The sequence below is a fragment of the Diospyros lotus genome, chromosome 15 (genome assembly GCF_014633365.1).
Source record: "Diospyros lotus cultivar Yz01 chromosome 15, ASM1463336v1, whole genome shotgun sequence".
Taxonomy (NCBI): domain Eukaryota; kingdom Viridiplantae; phylum Streptophyta; class Magnoliopsida; order Ericales; family Ebenaceae; genus Diospyros; species Diospyros lotus.
Window position 1 is genome coordinate 27,374,185 of NC_068352.1, and position 21,532 is coordinate 27,395,716.

Genomic DNA, 21,532 nt, shown 5'->3' on the forward strand with positions numbered 1-21,532 from the left:
GCAATTTTACAATTGATAAAAAAAAAAATCTATCAGAACTACAAGCGAAGATACCAACCTTGACTGAGAGAATTGCATATGCATACGTCTTCACAAAAAGATATCAACATGCTATACACACAAACACACACTTGGTAATTAATGAAGTAATATTGTCTATCTATAGAACAGAAACTAGAGTTCTAGGTGCATTTATGGAGCACATCTCTCCATAGATCTCAGATTTGTAAAGCACTTCTCTTTACCATATGATGCACTTCTCATCATAATCAATATAATTTTTTTTAAAATTTGTGAAGCACTTCTCTTCACTTTTCTTTACTTTATGATGTACTTCCCATCATCCTTCAAAACAAGTTTCTTCTTTAATTATCTCCACCATATTTGCTTGTTCCTTTTTAATTCTGCAATCCTTTTGTAAATGCCCAAATTTTTTGCATTTGTAACATTGAGGCTTTCCCTTATGCCAACAATCTTCTTCTTCATGGCCAGATTTCTTGCAATTGCTACACTGAGGAATTTTTCCTTTTCCCTTTGAAGTTTTGGCTAAATAGGCTCCTTCAACCATCTTTTCAGTTTCTTCTTGTCTCATAGCCCTTCTTTTTTCCTGAGCCTGCAAAACATTAATTAATTCTGATAATGATATTTCATTGATATCTTTTGAATCTTCAAGAGATGAAAGTTTTGCCTCAAATCTTTCAGGCAAACTTATAAACATCTTCTCAACAATCCTACTATCAGATAGTTCTTCTCCCAGCAGTCGAATTTTGTTCACCACTGCCATCAGCCTATCAGCATAACCTTGTATAGTCTCTTTTTCTTTCATACTTAGTGTCTCAAAATCTCTTTTGAGATTTAACACTTGCATCTTCCTCGTTCTTTCATTACCTTCGTATGATTGCTTCAGCAGATCCCAAGCTTCCTTGGCTGTTTCACAAGTCATAATCTTTGTGAAAGTTGTTTTTGAGACAACAGCAAAAATTATAGATAAAGCTCTTGGAGCTTTTGCTTCTTCTTCTGCATGAGCCCTTATTTGGTTGAGCGTTGGATTATTTCCCAGAGGTGGTAATAGCCTTTCAGCTTCAACCCAATGCCACAAGCCAAGACCTCTTAAATGAGCTTTCATCTTGACAGACCAAGCTTGGTAATTTTCACCATTGAAAATTGGAGGTGAAAATGTTGATGAATTGCTAGCAGCCATGGGTTTTGTTCACTCAACCTCACAAACCCTCAAGGATCTAAGGCTCTGGTACCATGTTGAGAATTGGAAGAATGCAGAAATTAAATAAGCAGTGGACAAAGAATAATAATTTTTGTAGGCAGAACAATAATTTATTAAAGCATGAAAGAGCCTTTTAAATAGACCTACAAAGTAACAGAAAGACTTAATAATAGCAGACTAACTAGGATATTATTTAATAATTGAAAATAGAAAATCAAGGAACTAAAAATCTGCTGCAAGACTTGATCAAAATCTGTTTGCCAGACGTGGACTGAGACCAAACATTAAGGATAACAAATTCGAATCAATCTCCAACACATATTAATCGCGATTGGACATTCTTTGTGAGTGCCTTCAAATTCCTGATCCACTTGTCTGAGGTTGAACATCGTCGTGTTGAGTAAATATCTTCTTGATGGCTTCTTCCTTCTCGTCAATGAACTCGAAGAAGTTATGAATGACAACTGAAAAGCGGGCACTTGATCGCGCAGAGGACGAGGGGGTAGAGGGCCCCATCTGCTTCTTCCTGGTGTATCGCATGTACTGGCGAACAGTTCGGATGAAAAACACTAGCAGGGCAGCAAGAGTGAAGCCACCACATAGAAGGAAAAGAGCCCGGAAGCTGCTGAAGTGGAGCTCATTGCGATCAGGCCTTCTTCCCTTCTCCGATGCACAACCATGCTTGCAGAACCACTTCTCGTGTAGCTTCTGAAGTTTTCCGGTCTCAGCAAGCTTGAGGATCGTCGTGGACATGTCAACAGCTAGCGGAGAGTCTTTCTGAAAAACCTGGTTATATTGCATTACAGGAAGCCATGAAATCTGTTCTTTTTCGCCTTCTAAACATAAGGAGAGAACCTCAACGACGAACATCAATTAGTTGATGTAATGCAATGTACATTTGTTTACCGATGAATGAATGGCGTATAATCTAAACTAAATGCTCCACAAAGCGACTTCGGATAGTTAATTGTGTGAAAGAATTCATGTAAATGTGCATCTGCTTAATCTAATTACAAACGAGAATACTTACAAATCCCCACCCACTCTTTGTGAATGGCTGCCCGACAATACCATAATCCGTCTGATTTGACAGAAATAATTCGACATATGGAAGTTCATCCACAATAGCTGCCACTCCTCCTCTGCTTGGTCCCAGCCGAAGTGCTTTCTCGTATTCTTCAGGGGAGCCAAGAGAAATGAGTCTGGATCCAGGTATGTTAAGACTCTCCGTTAAATAGCTATAAGCAAATGAGCCCACTTGATAGCCAATAGGCCAGCTTCCGGCAATTAGGCTGTCAATTCCTGTGATGGATGATGAAAGCCGCTGGACTGTAAGGATTGAAGTCAGGTTTGCTGTGTAACTTGATGTGATCACCAACAAAAGGAAAAGCCAGACCACCATTACCATCCTTCCAAGTGTGCTTATCGTCTGTTCTTCTGTGAAATCAAGTTAGTAAAAGAAACTGCTTAGATTTTGGTCTGAAATGCCATAGATCCTAATGGTGACAGGACAATAAGTAGACATCTGTTACTTGATTAATCGTTTAGGGAATCTAAAATTTTTATTCAAAGGAATGAGAAATTTTAGTGAAGAGTATGCAGGAAGATCATAAATACAGAAAGCAAATGTGAAAAACCGAAGCAGTTATCACAAGATAAAATTTTCTTGACGAAAGATTTCTCTGCTTAACAAATTCTGGTGGTGGAGAAACGATCACGAGAGGTTTCAACTGGAACTGCAGCGATCAATTTGAGTTGAAATTTAATTTTCATTGCTAAAAAAGTTAGATAACTAAGTGATTTTCCTAATGCTGGGAAAACTTTGCTTTAAGCTCAATAAAATGCTTCAGGAACAAAGACAAAGGAAAAGAAAGGTTTCCTTAAGCTCAACTAATCTTTGCTCATTATTGTAAGTGCACGCTTCTTTTTATTTTTGTTCAGACATAGCAGATAAAAAGCAAATAATCAGGAAAGAAGTGAAAATATGATCTTACGATTTGCCTTGAATAGAGTTGAGAAGCTGAACCTGCACAAATAGAATGCAGGGCAATCAAGTTATTCAGGGGTGACATGTTGTCTATAGAGACTGCGCTGAAGTATTAAACATAATCAGAAGTACAGTTGAAGGTAGTAGCACCCCTAAATGTAGACATTTTAATAGAAACAATATGGAAACAGAAATGAGCTTTCAAATATCAATGATGCTTACATGAACATTGTTATGAGCTGCCTCCTAGGAGAACCCCGGAAATCATCGTTGACACGATGCTCAAGAATCCAGATAACCACTGCAATTACCACAAAGGCAGCTGCAGTGACAGACCACATCTCTACTGTGAATGGTTTGAGAAACACCCATGCGCCTGACTTTGACCTGCTGACGGGAGCCACTATGACTAGACCTGTGGCAATAAAAGGCTGGGTAAAATCAACAATCCTTGTGCGGTTCGTCACAATTGCAATGTCTCCAACAGCCGCATCAAACACCTGATATTCTAAATTATAATGAGGGCACAAAAACCAATAACAAAATCGGCCCAATAACAGTAAAAGAGTTCTAACTAAAAAGAAAAAGACAGCAACAGAGTTAAAGCCTTCGGACCTGACAAGTTCACTTCAATTAGAATCTAGCAGAAGTATGCTATTTATCCTCTAAAACAGAAGGTACATGACAGCTCCCTAACATTTGGTTTACGTATCTGACCAGGCAAAAAAATTACAAGATAAAACCAAAAGGTAACAGTGACATAGATCATCCGTTGTTTGACTGTCTTACTCTTAACCCAAATATGTTTTTTGTTAACGGAAACCAGCAGGTTTTACTTACATCATCTGCAACCTTCCTCATAAGTTCGTTATAATCGGGATTGCGCCGACCATCCCCAAATGGCTCAAATCTGTAAGGGATATCATATGGAACTAGCTTTCGGGCTTCATTAAACACATCAATGCAGTAACCATGCATGCTGTGGCTGCCGTGTATCTCTGTCACAAATTCAACGAAACTGGCTCTATTTGGCGCCGCAATTCGAAACGGCCTTCCATTGTCTGAAACCACCCATCCACGTGGCCTTTCTGTTATCCCGCCAGGCCATGTAACACCGTCAAGTTTCCAATCTAAAGAGGATTTGGTAATTTCTTCTCCTTTAAAAGTTTCAGGTGGAGAAATAGAGAGACCTGAATAATTGGACCAATAACCTACCGTACGAATTGCCATCCGCGCAATGTTAATAACATCATAAGCGCTGCTCACAAGGTTCCGATCGGGATTGAATTGAAATTGGCCTGTCAAACCTGTAAAGCTCGTGTCCTGTAATATCTTGACTAGAAGTTTGCCGCCATCAAAAACTTTGAGATTTCCAAGCTGTATATTAGATCCCTTTGCATCTTGTAGCTTGCTACTCAAAGAAAATCTTATGTTGTTGTGCGCATTCAGAAATTTATCAATTGCATACGCAACTGCCCATACTGTATCATATGCGTAAAGTCCATAAACATTCAATTCAGAATTTACTTTCCCATCCTGCTGCATCTTTCTCCATCGAGACACAAAGGCCTTTTCCTGAGTGGTTTGTGGGACATGTTGACGGAACCCAACTACACCTTCAAGGATTGTCAATGAAGTTTGATTCTCTGGGGAGAGTGTATCTAGTGTAGCAGAAAGCCAATCCGTTGCAAGCCACACATAGTTTCTAGCCATCATGTCAAGTTTTTGGGCAAGGTTAAAGATTCTCAATTTTGGGTCTGGATTGACATGGACAACATAAACACGGGTTCCAAGCAATTTCAATTTATTCAGCACACCTGTTATACTGTCGGTATCATAATCAGTAGGCAACGGAAATTTGAAGGAAATTTTTAACATTTTCTTCCCAAGCTCATGACCTAATGCAGAAATTCCATTCCTTCCGTACTCATTATCCACATAGATGGCAATGACCTCTTTCCACTCATAAAAGTGAATCAAATCGGCCATGGCTGCCATTTGGTAGGAATCGCTTTGTATAGTTCGGAAAAAGTAGGGGAACTGCAAGGCTGACAGAGTGGGATCAGAGGCAGCATAAGAGACAAGAGGGAGTTGCAGATTGTTGGCAATCTCAGAAATCACATGAGCTATGGAAGAAGACTGTGGGCCAATTATTGCCACTACTTCTCTCCCAATCACCTGCAATGCTGAAAAAGAAAAGACAATAAGGTAATTGAAATTGTGGATATGAGAAACAAAAATCCAGCACCCAGGCACATATTTCAGACTTGCAAAGTGAACAGATTAAGCATATAACCCAAAAATGAAATTGGTTTGGCCAAAGAAAAATTGATGCAGAATTAGATTTTCATCAATATAACTGGTTCATTGCTTTGGGTGTCTCAATGAACTTAAGAGATAACAGTGTTCTGTACTGGTTTCTTTTAGCTTGGCACTGGTTTTGGTAACCATAAAAGGTAGCACGGATGAAGCTGAAATAGAAAGCATCCATTGTTATGTCGTTAGCAAAGTCTTAATTACGTGGAAGTATGTATTAGAAAATGGTTGAAGCACCTATCTTTTTGTAATGAGAAAAAATGGTGAGGCAGCTGGGAATTTCGTTCATTAGCGATGCCTTAGATTGGAGGAAGCTTTCAACATTAGGAAATTTTACACAATCATCAATCACAACCAGACAGAAAATCAGAAGTTTTTTTCTTAAAAAATAAATATAGGAAATTTTACTTGAGGTTAATGAAGACAACCTGATGCTAAGACCAGGATTATAAGAAATTTTACTTCTTATATTCCATATCATTTGTGGACGCGTTATTTATGATAACAAAGTAGCTTCATCAACCCCTTTCAGGATATACATATTGAGGTTCAGTCAAAATCCAAAATCTATTGCCTGACGCAATTTCAGGATCTTTGATAGCAATAGATTACACGAGTGAACATTTCTTGGATGTTGAAGGAGTGAAATATGCTTCCCAATGACCAGCTAATCCAATAATGCTATAACCATAATTGGTGTTACACTTGCCACAGTTTTCCTAACTTTCTGGAAAATCGTTTCAAGATTTGGATTTTGCCTTGGTGGAGAAAGAAAGCAAATTGATAAACTTTTCTGTCAATGGAAGATCTAATGATGGATGGATTCGGAATTTTCCCTCCTGTCGTTAAAGTGGGGTAGTTGGTTTCATCTTGAACATTGCGGATCACTTAACGTCAGGGGGATTTACTTAGTTGACAAATACACAAAGGGTGGTTGGTTTACTACTGCAAGCTACCCTCATGTATATGGATACAATCTCATACAAACCTCATTCACCATCATAGAATATGTTCAACAAGAAAACACTAACCTCCTAAGAGGTCAAAGTTTAATTCATAAAATCAAAGACAACGTGCTAATTCCACTAGCGAGATCGACTACATGAATTTAAGATCTTTGGTTATGTATGTGAACTGCACTGGATTTTAATTTGGGAAGTATTATAAAATAATACCATCTAACCATGGTCACTAGGACTCAAGCACTCCTGATAACCAACCTTTAAGATGATACACAAGGAGACAAAATAAAAATCAACAAACTTTAATTTAATTATGTAAGCCAGCTCCTTACTATCACCGATTTTATTCACACAAATATCAGAAAAGAAACTCCAGCAAGCAATCTAATTCTTCACTTTCCTCACGACTTCTCCACAATTCTGAACAATGCAAAACATGTGCTTTTACAGTGAAAACCAACGGAACCACACCCATGATTTTAGTAGACAAATTTCTCCAGAGTTGAAAAAAATGAAAAATAATACGTGATGAAAGGTGATTCACAAAGAACCCCCGAGTTGGTCTGGTTGTAACAGGCAATAATGATATCTTTTATCACTGAATTCAAACTTCTCTAGGGCCGAACCCACACAGATATCTGTATACATACTTGGTGTGCATGATTTCCAGGTGAATAGATGTGTTTAGTGAGTTCACCAAATGCACACCCCAATGACAGTGGATGCGAGTTCACAAAGAAAAATGAAGCTACCTCTAATTGCCCCCATGAAAACGCTGCAATTTGCATCCTCCACGATCAGATTGAGCTTAGTACCATTGAGAATGCTCGGCTCCTCGTTGATATTAGAGGCCGCGGCTTCCATGGCCGCCTTGGCAACTCTCCCAATCACAGTATCGAAACTGAAAATCGCGCCGACATTTACAACTGCAGGCCTTTGACAGCACACGGAGTGACCAAGAAGGATCAGCACCAAAAGGGAAAGTGGCGTGATCTTCATGGTCGAGCCTGAAACAGAGAAAACACATCCAAAGCTTGTCTTTTCTGTAGGGCTTTTGATCTTACCCACAAAATATACAGAGCAGGGAGAGTATTTGAGAACCAGAGAGAATGGCGGGTTTCATCTGTGGGTTGGGGATTTTCCAGGAAAACATTGCCGTCGCCGAAGAGGAACAGTGTGAGAGTGCGATGAAAAGTCAAGCAGCCAGAACAGCATGATGGGGACGAAAGTTTTCTGTCCTGGGCGAGGAAATTAATGCAGGGAAAAGGATACAACAACGTGGAGAAATTCGAGCACTAATGGGTTGCCGTTTCATTGAAGCCATTTCCATAGAAAAAAAAAAATCAGATTATCATCTTGAGAGAGAGAGGGAGAGAGAGACAAGAAAATCAAAACGCAAGTAAATTGTATGAGCTGAAACATAGAGAGAGAGAGAGAGAGAGAGAGAGAGAGAGAGAGAGAGTTCAGAAGTAGTTTCACTGCGATGAGACACATCTGCGTTTCATGGGGTCATATACAGCATCTTTCACTGTCATTGCATTGTAAGGCAGCTACCCCAATCATTGGTTTTACTCTTCTTCTGAAAATAAAGATATCAATGGCACCCATAAATCGTGGCATTTTGGCATTTTGGACTTTTGAATAGGGGTGATCATTCGGTTTAACCGAACCGAATCGACTATTTTCTAACGAATCGTATCGAACCGTTTTAAAGTATAAAATCGAACCGAACCGAACCGAAATACTATACTAACCGATTTAACCGAACCCGAACAAACCGACACTAAATTTAAGTTAATCGAACCGAAAAACCGAACCGATTATACACAAAAAAATCAAAAAAACTGAACCGATTATACACAAAACCGACATAACCAAAAAATCGAACTGATAATACACAAAATAACCGATAGATCAAAGCACCAAGTTGCATTCAGCTTGGTAAATTGAGGGAAAATAAAACAACTCCAACTAATTCAAATTAGTTTCGAAACCTGAGGAAAAAAAAATGCAGCCAATCCATTACATGTCAATATATCACATAGTGATGTAAGTTACCCCTGTAGTGAAATAGGCAAATCGCCATCATGGAAATTAACAGTTGGATGTTTTAATGATCAAACGGGAGGGAGAGAGCAAGAGAATTGATAGGCATGTTGGACACAGAAACAGAATTGGCAAATTAAACTAAACCAAGAACACATGTATAAGTTGTACTTGTTGCATGATCTTGGAGAATTCTGAAAATAGAATCTTTCAACCCTCTTCATCAAGAACTTTATTCAAGCATGCCAAGCCCAGCCTGGTTAGTAAAGTCACTGCAGATGCCTGCAATTGTAATTTTGAAAAAACATCAGATAGTAGCTCCTTTGTCAAAGTTGTTTCAAGACAACATCACTAGCAATTTTTAAGTACATACCCATGTCTCGCTTTTATATTGAGTTCGAGAAAACAGAATAGGATGCAAATAACAGAAACAGTAACAACTTAACTAATCAGTTAAACAGAAATAACAACAGAAACTAACCCTACCAGAATCAACTAATTAACTAAAAATTAGGTAATCTCAACACAGCCTTCATTAATATTTGCAATTAAGCAACGGCCAGATTGAATGAATTAATCCCGTGTCGTAAACAACTAATTCATTAGTTAGGTATGGGGGGGCTTCATCGAAATAGAAGTAGAAATAGAAATAGAAATGCAACCAGCAGGTCCTTCACCCCCCAAAATTAATTAATTACCACTAAAGTCTGTAACCTAACTCACTAACATTAACATTCTCATCAACCCATCTTGTCTAATTAACATTCTCATCAACCCAACTTTCATGAGGAAATGGAAACAATGACTTCCTAATATATAAAAAAAAATTTAATGTTTATCTAATTATGAATATAAGTACTGATTGTGGAAAGACAATAAAAATCTTATTGTGAATATATAAGCTAACTGTAAGTCAAAGAGGTATTAATTGGGACCTCTTGAAGACAAAAATGAGTCTTATATTCCAAAACTAGGAACTTGTAAAAACCAATACTAGTTTACTTGCAACATGATATAAACATATAAACATGCAACGAGAAAGACCAAAAGTTAAACCAACACAAATCTAAACAAAAAGAAAGAACATTAACATATAAACATAAAATCCATTTATATAAACATCTAAACAAACAAATCTTCATTTTTGTGTTGTCCTCAACATGAATTTGCTGGAAACTAAGGGCATTTATATAACAAAATCACACTCAACTACAACTCTACAAGCATTTTGATATGCCCCTTCCAAAATTGATTACAAGTAGTGAAGTTGATAAAAAAAATATGTACTTACTTTTGAGTACAGATTTTGACCTTTATCCATGTGTGTAATACCCACCTCCCTCTCCCTGCATCTAACCTACAAAAAAAGTGGAGCCAATATATGTTGTTAGTCCATGAAGAAATTTTGTTCAAAGCAAATATAAAATATATACAATTAGAAAGTATAAAACATATATACTTACAAATGCACGAGATATTCAAAATCACTTGGTTCAAATCAGCATTCCATATTGGACGTTAAGCTGTTACTTATGATAACCTTTGACAATTCTAAAAATAATATGTAAAATGAATTAGTTAATATCAAAGTACCATGTATGTATTGAACTAACTCTTGAGTAAATTTAAAAGAGAGTAAAACTAAGTAAATTTAACAAGTTTTACCTTCTTCAAGTTGTTGAGCATGCTCCAAATCTTCTTCAACACTTATTGGGGTGGTAAATGACCGAAGCCAATCTTGCGTACAAATCAAGCTTTCAACCACTTTAGGAGATAGAGAGCTCATAAATGGATCAAGTACTCGACCCCCAGTACTGAATGCAGACTCAGACGCAACAGTAGAAACTGGAATTGCCAATATATCTCGAGCCATCGAAGACAGAATAGGAAACCTATGACAATTTGCTTTCCAGCATTTCAAAATGTCAAATTCTTTAGTTGGAGGCTCACACACTTCACTAAAATACTTATCCAATTCCGAAGGCACAACTGTAGGTCCACTACCACCGCCACACTTATGTTTTTTGAAACAAGAAAAAAATGGGTTTTCAAAGTCGTCCTCATCATCCACCACAATAGTTGGAGTAGACACTTCAGTTGACTCTCTAGCATCATCTCGAGGTCCCAACTTTTTCTTATATTCCTCATATAAAGCATGTAGGGAATTTTTTAATAATAAAACTACACCAACTCCTCTCTCACCCTGATACATCTCTTTCAGTACATATTCCATATATTCTAACTTGTACCTCGGATCAAGCACAACAGCAATATAAATTAGGTGATTTGTTTTATGCAGATCCCCCCAATATTTATCAAACTTTTCTTTCATTTTTATCGCCATTTCCACCATTTCAAAATCATCACTCTCCAACCACCCCTATAAAAGACAATGCATCTTACTAAGCTCATGAAAAAATGTGTTGGAGGTGACATATAATGAACCAGATACTCGCAAAGTTAGCTCATAAAAATGTTTCAAGACTTTGACAAAAAGTCTGACCTTATTCCAATCATCTGCCTTTGGTCTCCCATCTATAGTAATAACTTGGTTCAAATCAGTATTCCAATTACTTGTACAAAGATCAAGTTTAAAATAACGATCTTCTTCATCAAATCTCTCAAAAGCTCTCTCAAACTTTTGAGCGGTCTCTAACATCAAGTAGGTGGAGTTCCATCTAGTTGTAACATCCAGCGATAACAAGCCCTTACATTCAATTTTTTCAATTTCAGCACATTCTTTGAATTTTCTCAATCTTGTAGGGGATTGTCTAACATATCTAACTGCATTCCTAACTCTTGTTACCGATTCATTTAAGTCTTTCAACCCATTTTGTACAACCAGATTTATAATGTGAGCCACACACCTCATATGCAAATGTTGTCCATTCATAATGCTAGTATCCCATTTTGCCATTTTTTTCTTGAAATTAGCCACAGCAACATCATTTGAACTAGCATTATCCATGGTCAAAGTAAAAACTCTATCAAGTTCCCATCCCATGAGACATTTCTCAATTGCCATAGCAATGGCATCACCCTTATGACTAGAAATTAGACAAAAGTTTATGATTTTTTTCTTCAAATTCCAAGTATTGTCAATATAGTGCGCTGTCAAGCACATATAATTCATCATTTGAATTGAAGTCCAAGTATCAGTGGTTAAACAAACTCTTTGACAAGAATTTTTTAACTCATTCATCATGTTCAACCTCTCTTCATTGAATAACTCAAAACAATCACGCGCCATAGTCCAACGTGAAGGAAACCAAAATTTTGGACAAATAACATTCACAAAGTGTTTAAACCCCTCACACTCAACAAACTTGAAAGGTAGCTCATCTACTACCAGCATATGACCTAAAGCCTTTCTTGCGAGCACTTGATCAAATTTCCAATTAACCACTTTAGCAACATTATCACCACCCTCTCTCTCACCCCCTATTGCAGTTGATTGAAATTGTAATTCCATTTGACGAGATTCTACAACATGAGGGTGTTTCTTACAATTTTCCATATGATTCCTTAAAGCTGTAGTCCCATTTTTTTTGGGATCACAGTGGAACTCCTTAGAACAATAGTTGCATCTCCCTTTTATCTCATCCTCTGAATTTGTAAACTTGGTAAAATGATCCCAAACCTCTGACCTAGCTCTTATTGGTTTTCTCTTTGCCTTCCCAAGTGATGTTGCACCTCTATCATTTTCTAGTTGACTATCTTGAGTTGGTGCTATTGGTGCAGGTCTTGAACTATCCACACTAGGGATATTTGTGGTGTGAGTCATGTCTTCTTCTCTTTCCATCTAAAATTAGATTATTAATAATTTAATACAATTGACAATTGTAAATTTAATTTAAATGTATTTAAAGACTAAAGAGTAATTTTAATTTATTTTAAATATTTTTAAATACTAAAGACTATAGTTAGAAATAACATCTATGTACATAAATTAGGAAACCCAACACATAAAAACAAGAATCAATTACTAAAAAACCATATAGCAATATTAGTATGACTTTACGTACATTGCAAGAAGAGGACGTTGAGGTTGCCATTTCGAATGAAGTACCAGTGTAATAACACTTATACTCCCTGTTACATTACAATAAATAATATTATCAAAATTAGTCTATTTCAAATAATAGTAATGTTGTCATTACTATTATTTGAATGGCCTTGGAAGGATAACCTTAGTGGGGTTTAAATAATACCAACACTAGTATCCATAGAAACCCATGAGAAGATATGTTTCGGTTTTGTACATGATTTTGAAAAATATATGTTTTTATTTTATGAGTGAAAATGTATATTATATGTTATTTCTCATGCATTTTTTAAGTATGACTTTGAACAACTCAAGCCTTAAAGATCCATTTGACTATGTTCAAAAGAAAACTATTAAAATGAGAAATAGAATAGAAATAGAATAGAAATAGTATTAAAATGAATCATCACAATAAAAATTTAAAATTTTTCTATTAACTAATTTTATTTTTTGTCCACAAAATGGGTGATACTCACCTATGGCTGTGGCTGTGCGAGGCGACGGACGGGCCAGGAGTCCGAGACAACGGAGGCAACGAAGGAATCGACTACCGAGGGTGACGGACGACGGCAACGAGGACGCGTCGACGACGATCGGGGATCGAAATGGTTAGGGTTAGGGTTTCGCTCTCTAGCTCTTGCCTCTCTGAAATTGGGTTAGGGTATTGGCCGCGCGGATGAACCGACTAAAGGCTGGGTTGGGGGGGGGGGGATTGACGCAAAACAACGTCGTTTAATATATCGGTCAGTTCGGTTTCTTCGGGTAAACGGCCAAGAAAACCGAACCACTAAACCGAACCACTCGATTTCGCCCCTTTAAACCGAACCGGTTGATTAGTGGTTAATTTTGTAAAAATTATGTTATACTTATACCCTTCTTTCGATCTTAAATATGGTTTAAATTAGATATTAATATATATTTTATGGTTATATGCAAGTTTAAATTGAAAGATAAATGAAATGAAGTTCTAAAGTAAATAATAATAATATATAAAAATTATATATAATACATATATATCATTATATGCATGCATGTAATATATATATAATATAATCTAATATATATGTGCCATGTGTAATACATATATATAATATATAATTTTTTAATAACATTAAATTATTATTTTTTTTTTAGGCATGAAGAATTCAAACCCATGAAGAATTCAAGCCCATGAAGAATTCAAGTCCATGAAGAATTAAAGTCCATGAAGAAATCAAACCCATGAAGAATTAAAGTCCATGAAAAATCAAGTCCATGAAAAATTAAAGTCCATGAAGAAATCAAACCCATGAAGAAATCAAGCCCATGAAGAATTAAGGCCCAATTTGAGCAACCCATGGAAGATATTATTTGGAGAAGGCCCAAGGATTATTTTTAATCCTAATGAAGATTAAAAAAATCAATTTATAGAAATCTATTTTTATTTTTTATGTCAGAGCTTTATTAGGTGTGTTTTTTAGCTAAAATCCATTTAACTATTAGGTGGATATTATAGCTAAAATCCATTTAACTTTATGAGTACTTTATTAGGTATGTATTTTAGCTAAAATTCATTTAATATTAGGTGTGTATTATAGCTAAAATCCATTTAACTTTAAGTGTGTGAGTGCCCATTAGATATAATTATGTCTAATTGAATAATTGAAATTGTGTGGTTTGTATTGCATCTTGTGGCCTATAAATAGCTCACTTGATTGCATTTGTAAGTGTGATTATTATTCTTGAATCAAAGTTTAGTTATTTCCTTAGAATTCTCTCTTTGAGAATTGCTTTTGTTCTCTCTCATTTTCTTTAGTATTTTCTCTTGTGATCTTACTTCATTTCTTTCTTCTTTTAAATTCTTATGTCATTTATTATTACTTTATTATTCACCGCCTAAATGGACGGTTAATTTTTTGCTATTTTAATTCTTGTCATTTAAATTCTGTTATTTAAATTACGTCATTTAAATTCCTGTCAATTAATTTAATGGAGATGAGTAGCTAAATCTAATCTTGGGTTAAGGCAATGACAGTGTCCAACGCCAATGATTCCCAAAGAAAGCTACGCTTTAAATGAGTAACATTAGTTTAAACTTCAATATGAGTGTGTTTTGATTATTGAGAAATCACTAGGTTTGGATTGGAGCGTAAGCCTAACTTAGAGCTTTCATGTCATGCATGAGAGTTACTAGAACTGGAAACGCTATCATACCCAAACCTGGATGATTAATTTAGTTGTTTTGTGTATTAATTGCAATTGAATTTATGATAGTTTCTTAAATTAGAATCCCGCATATCATGTATGGGGATTGCTTAAACTAGAGCTATCATTATCTTTAATTGCATTTAATAACAAACCCTCATATCTGAAATTAAATTAATGTTGCTAATCTTTTATGCTAAAATTTGGGAATCAACAGGTTGGCACTGAAATTGTCTTAACTCAAGTACTATCCAATTTTATATTCTCACTTTAAGTATTTATTTCAATTACTGCCTTAATTTATTTCCTAGTATCTGTTGTTTAAAAAAACCATAAAAAACCTTGTTGCCAATTTGTCCAAATGTGTGTGTGCTTGTGTGTGACATTCTTTTTATTTTGCCATAAATAAATCTCTCAGTGGACGACCTGGATTCATCCAGAAAGTATAAATTTAAATTTGGACTACAACTGCACTCGTACACTGACGAGTATAAACCTCTCACCTAAATAAAGAAAAAAATATAAAATTTTTATTGTGTTTTGTTTTGTGTTTTAATTGCAGGGTGGGAGTGCAGCCAAATTTTGGCGCCGTTGCCGGGGAGATTGAGGCAAAAACAAAGAGAAAAGAATATATATATAAGAAGAAGCATCTCCTGATAAATTCGGTAACTCTGTTTCTTTTTACTTTATTTTTGTTTGTTCATTGTGTATGATACTTAGGTCTGGTAGAACTGTAGAAAATCAATCGCTCATGTCTCAACACAATGAGAACATACCACTTGCACACAACATGTCTGCACGTGGTAGTGACCACAGTGACCCTGATCCCATTGATCAGGAGATGATCAGACCCCTTAGAGAGTATCTTCATCCTCCTAGGCAGACAACCCCCTCTTGTATTATTCTTCCCATCAACCACCATAGGTTTAACTTCAAACCTGGCACAATCCAATTGTTGCCAACTTTTCATGGCATGGATTCTGAAAATCCATATACTCATATGAAAGAATTTGAGGAAGTATGTAGCACTTGCATGGACCATACAGCAAATGAGGATGTCATAAGATTAAAACTCTTTCCATTCTCACTGAAAGATAAGGCAAAAATATGGTTAAGCACTCTCTCACCTAGATCTATAGGAACTTGGAGAGAAATGCAAACAACTTTCTTAAAAAAATACTTCCCTGCCAACAGAACTGCTACTCTTCAAAGACAAATCATGAACTTTGCCTGTAAACCAAATGAGAATTTTGCTCAAGCGTGGGAAAGGTTTAAAGACCTTCTTCACACTTGTCCGCACCATGCTTTTGAGCAATGGAGAGTGGTCAGTTTCTTTCATGATTCACTCACTCCCCAATTGAAAATGCTAGTTTCTACAATGTGCAATGGAGAATTCTATGAGAAGACTCCAGAAGAAGCTTTCCACTTCTTTGACACATTGGCTGAGAATACAAGGAACTGGGAAGTTGGTCCAACATCTGCTCTTGATTCAAGAGAAAATCCACAACCTAGAGGGAGATACCAACTGAGTGAGAGTGACGATTTAAATGCAAGACTAACTGCTTTAACAAAGAAAGTTGAAAACATGCAACCCAAAAAGGTGCAATCTCTTAATCAATTGGAAGTAAAGTGTGTTGTGTGTGATGCAACAGATCATTCAACTGAAGAATGTCCTACCCTACCTGCTTTCAAGGAGGTATTGTATGGGCAGACTAATAACAATCATTCACACAATTTTGAGGGGAGACAAAATCAAAATCAGAGTGGAGCCTATTATGGGAATAATCAGAATTATAATTCATACCATCCCAATAATAGAAATCACCCCAATTTTTCTTGGAGAAATGATTCTGGAAATCATTCTCAACCTCCCTTCCCTACACAACAACACACTTTCCAACAAAATCAAGGTTCTTCATCCAATACTTATCAACCTCCTCATAGAAGATCTTTGGAAGATACCTTGCACCAGTTCATCCAAAGTCAAACAGGTATCAACAATCAGGTTGCTCAGCTTGTCAAAAATCAAGACCAAACAAACAGAGCCATAGAAGACATTAGGAGCCAGTTGACCAAGATAACACAAACATTGAGTGTGAGAGAACCCGGAAGGTTTCCATCCCAAACTAATCCTAACCCAATTAGGCAAACCAACCAGGTAGAAGCTTCAAATAGTGAAACCAACACTCATGAACAAGTGCAAGCAGTGACTGCCCTAAGAAGTGGAAGAATAATTGAGAAACCAACTGATCCTAGGATAAACCAACATGTTGATGAAGAAAAAGAACCAAAAGATCATGAATCCACCGTGGAAAAAAATGAAAAAAATGAGAAAAATGAAAAAAATGAGAAAAATGAAAAACAAAAAGAAGATGAGATAGAAATTCAATACAGGCCCAAACCACCTTTTCCACAAAGGTTGAATCATTTGAAAAAAGAGCAACAAAATGCAGATATATATGAAGTGTTTAAGCAAGTGAGAATCAACATCCCGCTGTTGGATGCAATCAAACAAACACCTTCATATGCAAAATTTTTGAAAGATCTGTGCACTGTCAAAAGAAAAACAAATGTGCATGAAAAGGCATTCTTGACTGAACAAGTCAGCGCCATTCTCCAATTGAAAACTCCTCCCAAATACAAAGACCCAGGCTGTCCAACCATTACATGCATCATAGGAAGTCAAAAGGTTGATCGGGCACTCTTGGATTTAGGAGCTAGTGTCAATTTGTTGCCATATAGTGTGTATCAACAGTTGGGATTAGGTGAGCTTAAACCCACTAGAGTGACCCTTCAACTGGCTTCAATGTGCATGAAAAGGCATTCTTGACTGAACAAGTCAGCGCCATTCTCCAATTGAAAACTCCTCCCAAATACAAAGACCCAGGCTGTCCAACCATTACATGCATCATAGGAAGTCAAAAGGTTGATCGGGCACTCTTGGATTTAGGAGCTAGTGTCAATTTGTTGCCATATAGTGTGTATCAACAGTTGGGATTAGGTGAGCTTAAACCCACTAGAGTGACCCTTCAACTGGCTGATCGATCAGTCAAAGTTCCACGAGGAATTGTGGAGGATGTTCTGGTACAAATCGATAAGTTCTACTTTCCAGTAGACTTCATCGTTTTGGACACCCAGCCGCATCAGGGGCTTCAACCTCCTGTGCCAGTCATCTTAGGTCGACCATTCCTTGCCACATCAAATGCCATCATCAACTGTAGGAATGGTGTGTTAAAGCTATCTTTTGGGAACATGACTGTAGAAATGAATATCTTCAGGGTAGCCAAACATCAGGACACTGAGAGTGAAGTGGAGGAGGTAGACTTGATCCAAACACTGACCAATGACTATTTTGAAGAGTTCATGAGAAGATCCAAAGAAGGAAGTCAAGATCTTGAAGAAATAAAAGAAATGGAAGTCATAAGCAAAGAAAGTGAGAAGCCTACATGGATGCCTGGTCTAGAGCCATTAAGGAACTTGGACAGTAAGCTCATGGCTCCTGATAGCCATCAGTCCACGCCTGAGAGAAAGCCATTGCCCAGTGATTTGAAGTATGTTTTTCTAGGAGAAGGGGAAGCATTCCCAGTGGTGATCTCTTCAAGTTTGACACCTCAGCAAGAGCAACAATTGATAGAAGTTCTAAAAGCACACAGGAGGTCATTAGGATGGACCATTTCAGATTTGTAAGGTATTAGCCCTTTGATCTGTACTCATAAGATATTCTTGGAAGAAGGAGCAAAACCAGTTAGGCAAATGCAAAGGAGATTAAATCCCAACATGAAAGAAGTTGTCAGAAAAGAAGTGCTTAAGCTATTGGATGCTGAAATAATTTACCCAATCTCTGATTCTAAGTGGGTAAGTCCAACACAGGTAGTACCCAAAAAGTCTGGAGTCACTGTTGTAAAAAATGAGAACAATGAACTGATTCCCACACGCATCCAGACAGGATGGCGTATGTGCATTGATTATAGAAAGCTCAATTCTGTGACAAGGAAAAATCATTTTCCTTTGCCTTTCTTGGATCAAGTTCTGGAGAGAATAGCAGGCCAAGCCTACTATTGTTTCTTAGATGGGTACTCAGGGTACAATCAGATAGAAATTGCACTAGAAGATCAAGAGAAGACAACTTTCACATGTCCATTTGGGACATTTGCATATAGGCGCATGCCATTTGGGTTATGCAATGCTCCAGCCACCTTTCAAATGTGTATGATGAGCATTTTCAGTGAAATGGTTGAGCAGATTGTTGAAGTATTTATGGATGACTTTTCTATTTATGGAAGTAACTTTGAGGCCTGTTTGGAGAATCTGAAAAAAGTTTTAGCAAGGTGTGAGGAAACAAATCTGATACTCAATTGGGAGAAATGTCACTTCATGGTGAAACAAGGCATAGTCTTGGGGCATATCGTTTCATCTAGGGGGATGGAGGTAGACAGATAAAAAATTGAAACAATTCAAAAATTCCCCATCCCTAGGAATGTGAAAGACATCAGAAGTTTTTTGGGACATGCAGGGTTTTATAGGAGATTCATTGCTTCCTTTAGCACCATAACAAGGCCCTTGTGCCATTTGTTATCCCAAGATGTTCCGTTTGAATGGAGTCCTGCCTGTCAAAATGCTTTTGATAAATTGAAAGATGCACTCATTTCAGCACCTATCATTCAGTCCCCTGATTGGTCCCTCCCGTTTGAACTTATGTGCGATGCTAGTGATTACGCGGTAGGAGCTGTGTTAGGGCAGAGGAAGGATAAGAAACCTCATGTGATATACTATGCTAGCAAAACTCTTAATGAGGCACAAAAGAATTACACCACTACAGAGAAAGAGTTACTAGCAGTTGTCTTTGCCCTGGACAAGTTCCGATCTTACCTCGTAGGGTCACTAGTGATCATTTTTACTGATCACGCTGCTCTGAAGTATTTGTTCACAAAGCAAGATGCAAAACCCCGTCTGCTCCGATGGATCTTACTCCTGCAAGAGTTCAACATTGAAATCAGAGACAAGAAGGGAGTAGAAAATGTGGTGGCTGACCATTTGTCAAGGATTCCAAGTCAAGATCTCACACAATTTGATGACCCAATTCATGACAATTTCCCTGATGAGCAACTGTTTGAAGTGAATGTTATTCGTGCATCATCTGTTGTCCCTTGGTATGCCGACATTGCGAACTACCTGGCAACTGGTCTGATCCCAGACCATTGGAGTAAGCAAGATAGGCATAAATTCTTCAGAAAAGTCAGAACCTTCTTTTGGGATGAGCCCTACCTCTTCAAGTATTGTCCTGACCAAATCATCCGTAGATGCATACCCGATCATGAGCAACAAAGTGTCATCAATTTCTGTCATACTCTTGCATGTGGAGGCCATTTTTCTGTCAAGAAAACAGTTGCAAAAATTTTTCAGAGTGGATTTTATTGGCCGACACTGTTCAAGGATGTGTACAAGTTCTGTTCAAATTGCGATCGATGTCAAAGGTTAGGAAGTCTGTCAAGGAGAAACATGATGCCATTACATCCGATCCAAGTGTTAGAAGTTTTTGACTGTTGGGGTATGGATTTTATGGGCCCATTTGTCAATTCATTTGGTCATGAATACATCTTACTTGCTGTTGACTATGTGTCCAAATAGGTAGAAGCAATCCCGGCCAGAACAAATGACCATAGGACTGTCGTGAAATTTTTGAAAGAAAACATATTCAGTCGATTTGGGATGCCACGAGCAATCATCAGTGATGGGGGTTCTCATTTTTGTAATAAAGTTGTGGCAGGATTAATGAAGAAATATGGTGTACTGCATAAGGTTGCAACACCATACCATCCCCAAACCAATGGTCAAGCCGAGCTAGCCAATAGGAAGATTAAGCGCATATTGGAAAAGACTATTGCTGCTAATCATAAGGATTGGTCCTTAAGACTAGTAGACGCTCTTTGGGCATACAGGACAGCTTACAAAACAATTTTGAGAATGTCTCCCTATAGGCTAGTATACGGTAAATCTTGTCATCTGCCGGTGGAAATTGAGCATAAAGCATATTGGGCAATTCATAAGATCAACAAGAGTCTAACTGAAGCAGGCTTATCCAGGAAGCTCCAATTGAATGAACTTAAGTAAATTCGGAATGAAGCATTTGAAAATGCACGATTGGCCAAGGTTCGCATGAAAGAGTTACATGATCGACACATCATTCGAAAAAGCTTTCAGGTAGGGCAACGGGTACTCTTGTACGATTCTCGATTGCATCTATTCCCAGGAAAATTGAAGTCTCGATGGGTCGGCCCTTTTGTAATTAAGTCCATCTTAGGATATGGGGCATTTGAGATAGAAAATCCGGAGTCAGGACAGCTTCTAACAGTCAATGGTCATAGGTTGAAACCATACCAGGGTAGTGTTGAGGAGAATGAAGGAGTTGTGGATTTGGATGATCCACCATCATCTGATGAATAAAGGAAGTTTCATGTCGTCTGGGAATCTGACGTTAAAAGACCACCTTTCCATTTAGGTTAAATGGATGTTTATAGATCTGAAAAAAATAAATAAAAAAATAAAAAAATAATAATAATAAAATAAAATAATAATAATAATAATAAAGAAGTATATATATAAGTTGTTCATTTTCTGCATTACTTAATTAATTTTGATTCAAATAGTGTTTCTCTGTGTGCAGTCTAAATAAAATTTTTTGCATACGAGTTCATACATTGAAGACCACCAGGTATGCATATCTTCTATCCTTTTATTGCCGATTGAGGACAATGCGCAATTTAAGTTGG

At 37.1% G+C, this 21,532-nt stretch overlaps 1 protein-coding gene across 3 annotated transcripts in view; it reads right to left on the bottom strand.

Annotated features, from left to right (window-relative positions):
• Window positions 1–1,320: 1,320 nt before the first annotated feature.
• Window positions 1,321–21,532, bottom strand: part of LOC127792500 (glutamate receptor 3.7) — a 55,543-nt gene continuing 35,331 nt past the window's right edge. The window contains exons 1-6 of one of the 3 annotated variants that reach the window (XM_052323001.1): window positions 7,240–7,954; window positions 4,050–5,395; window positions 3,432–3,709; window positions 3,217–3,248; window positions 2,253–2,659; window positions 1,321–2,008 (exon numbers count right to left, since the gene is read on the bottom strand). In XM_052323001.1, the coding sequence (XP_052178961.1) occupies window positions 1,577–2,008; window positions 2,253–2,659; window positions 3,217–3,248; window positions 3,432–3,709; window positions 4,050–5,395; window positions 7,240–7,486 (2,742 nt within the window). In that variant the 5' untranslated portion in view covers window positions 7,487–7,954 and the 3' untranslated portion in view covers window positions 1,321–1,576. Of the gene's footprint in view, window positions 2,009–2,252; window positions 2,660–3,216; window positions 3,249–3,431; window positions 3,710–4,049; window positions 5,396–7,239; window positions 7,955–21,532 lie in introns of those variants that run through there. The other 2 variants (XM_052323005.1, XM_052323004.1) reach the window with 2 other exon arrangements.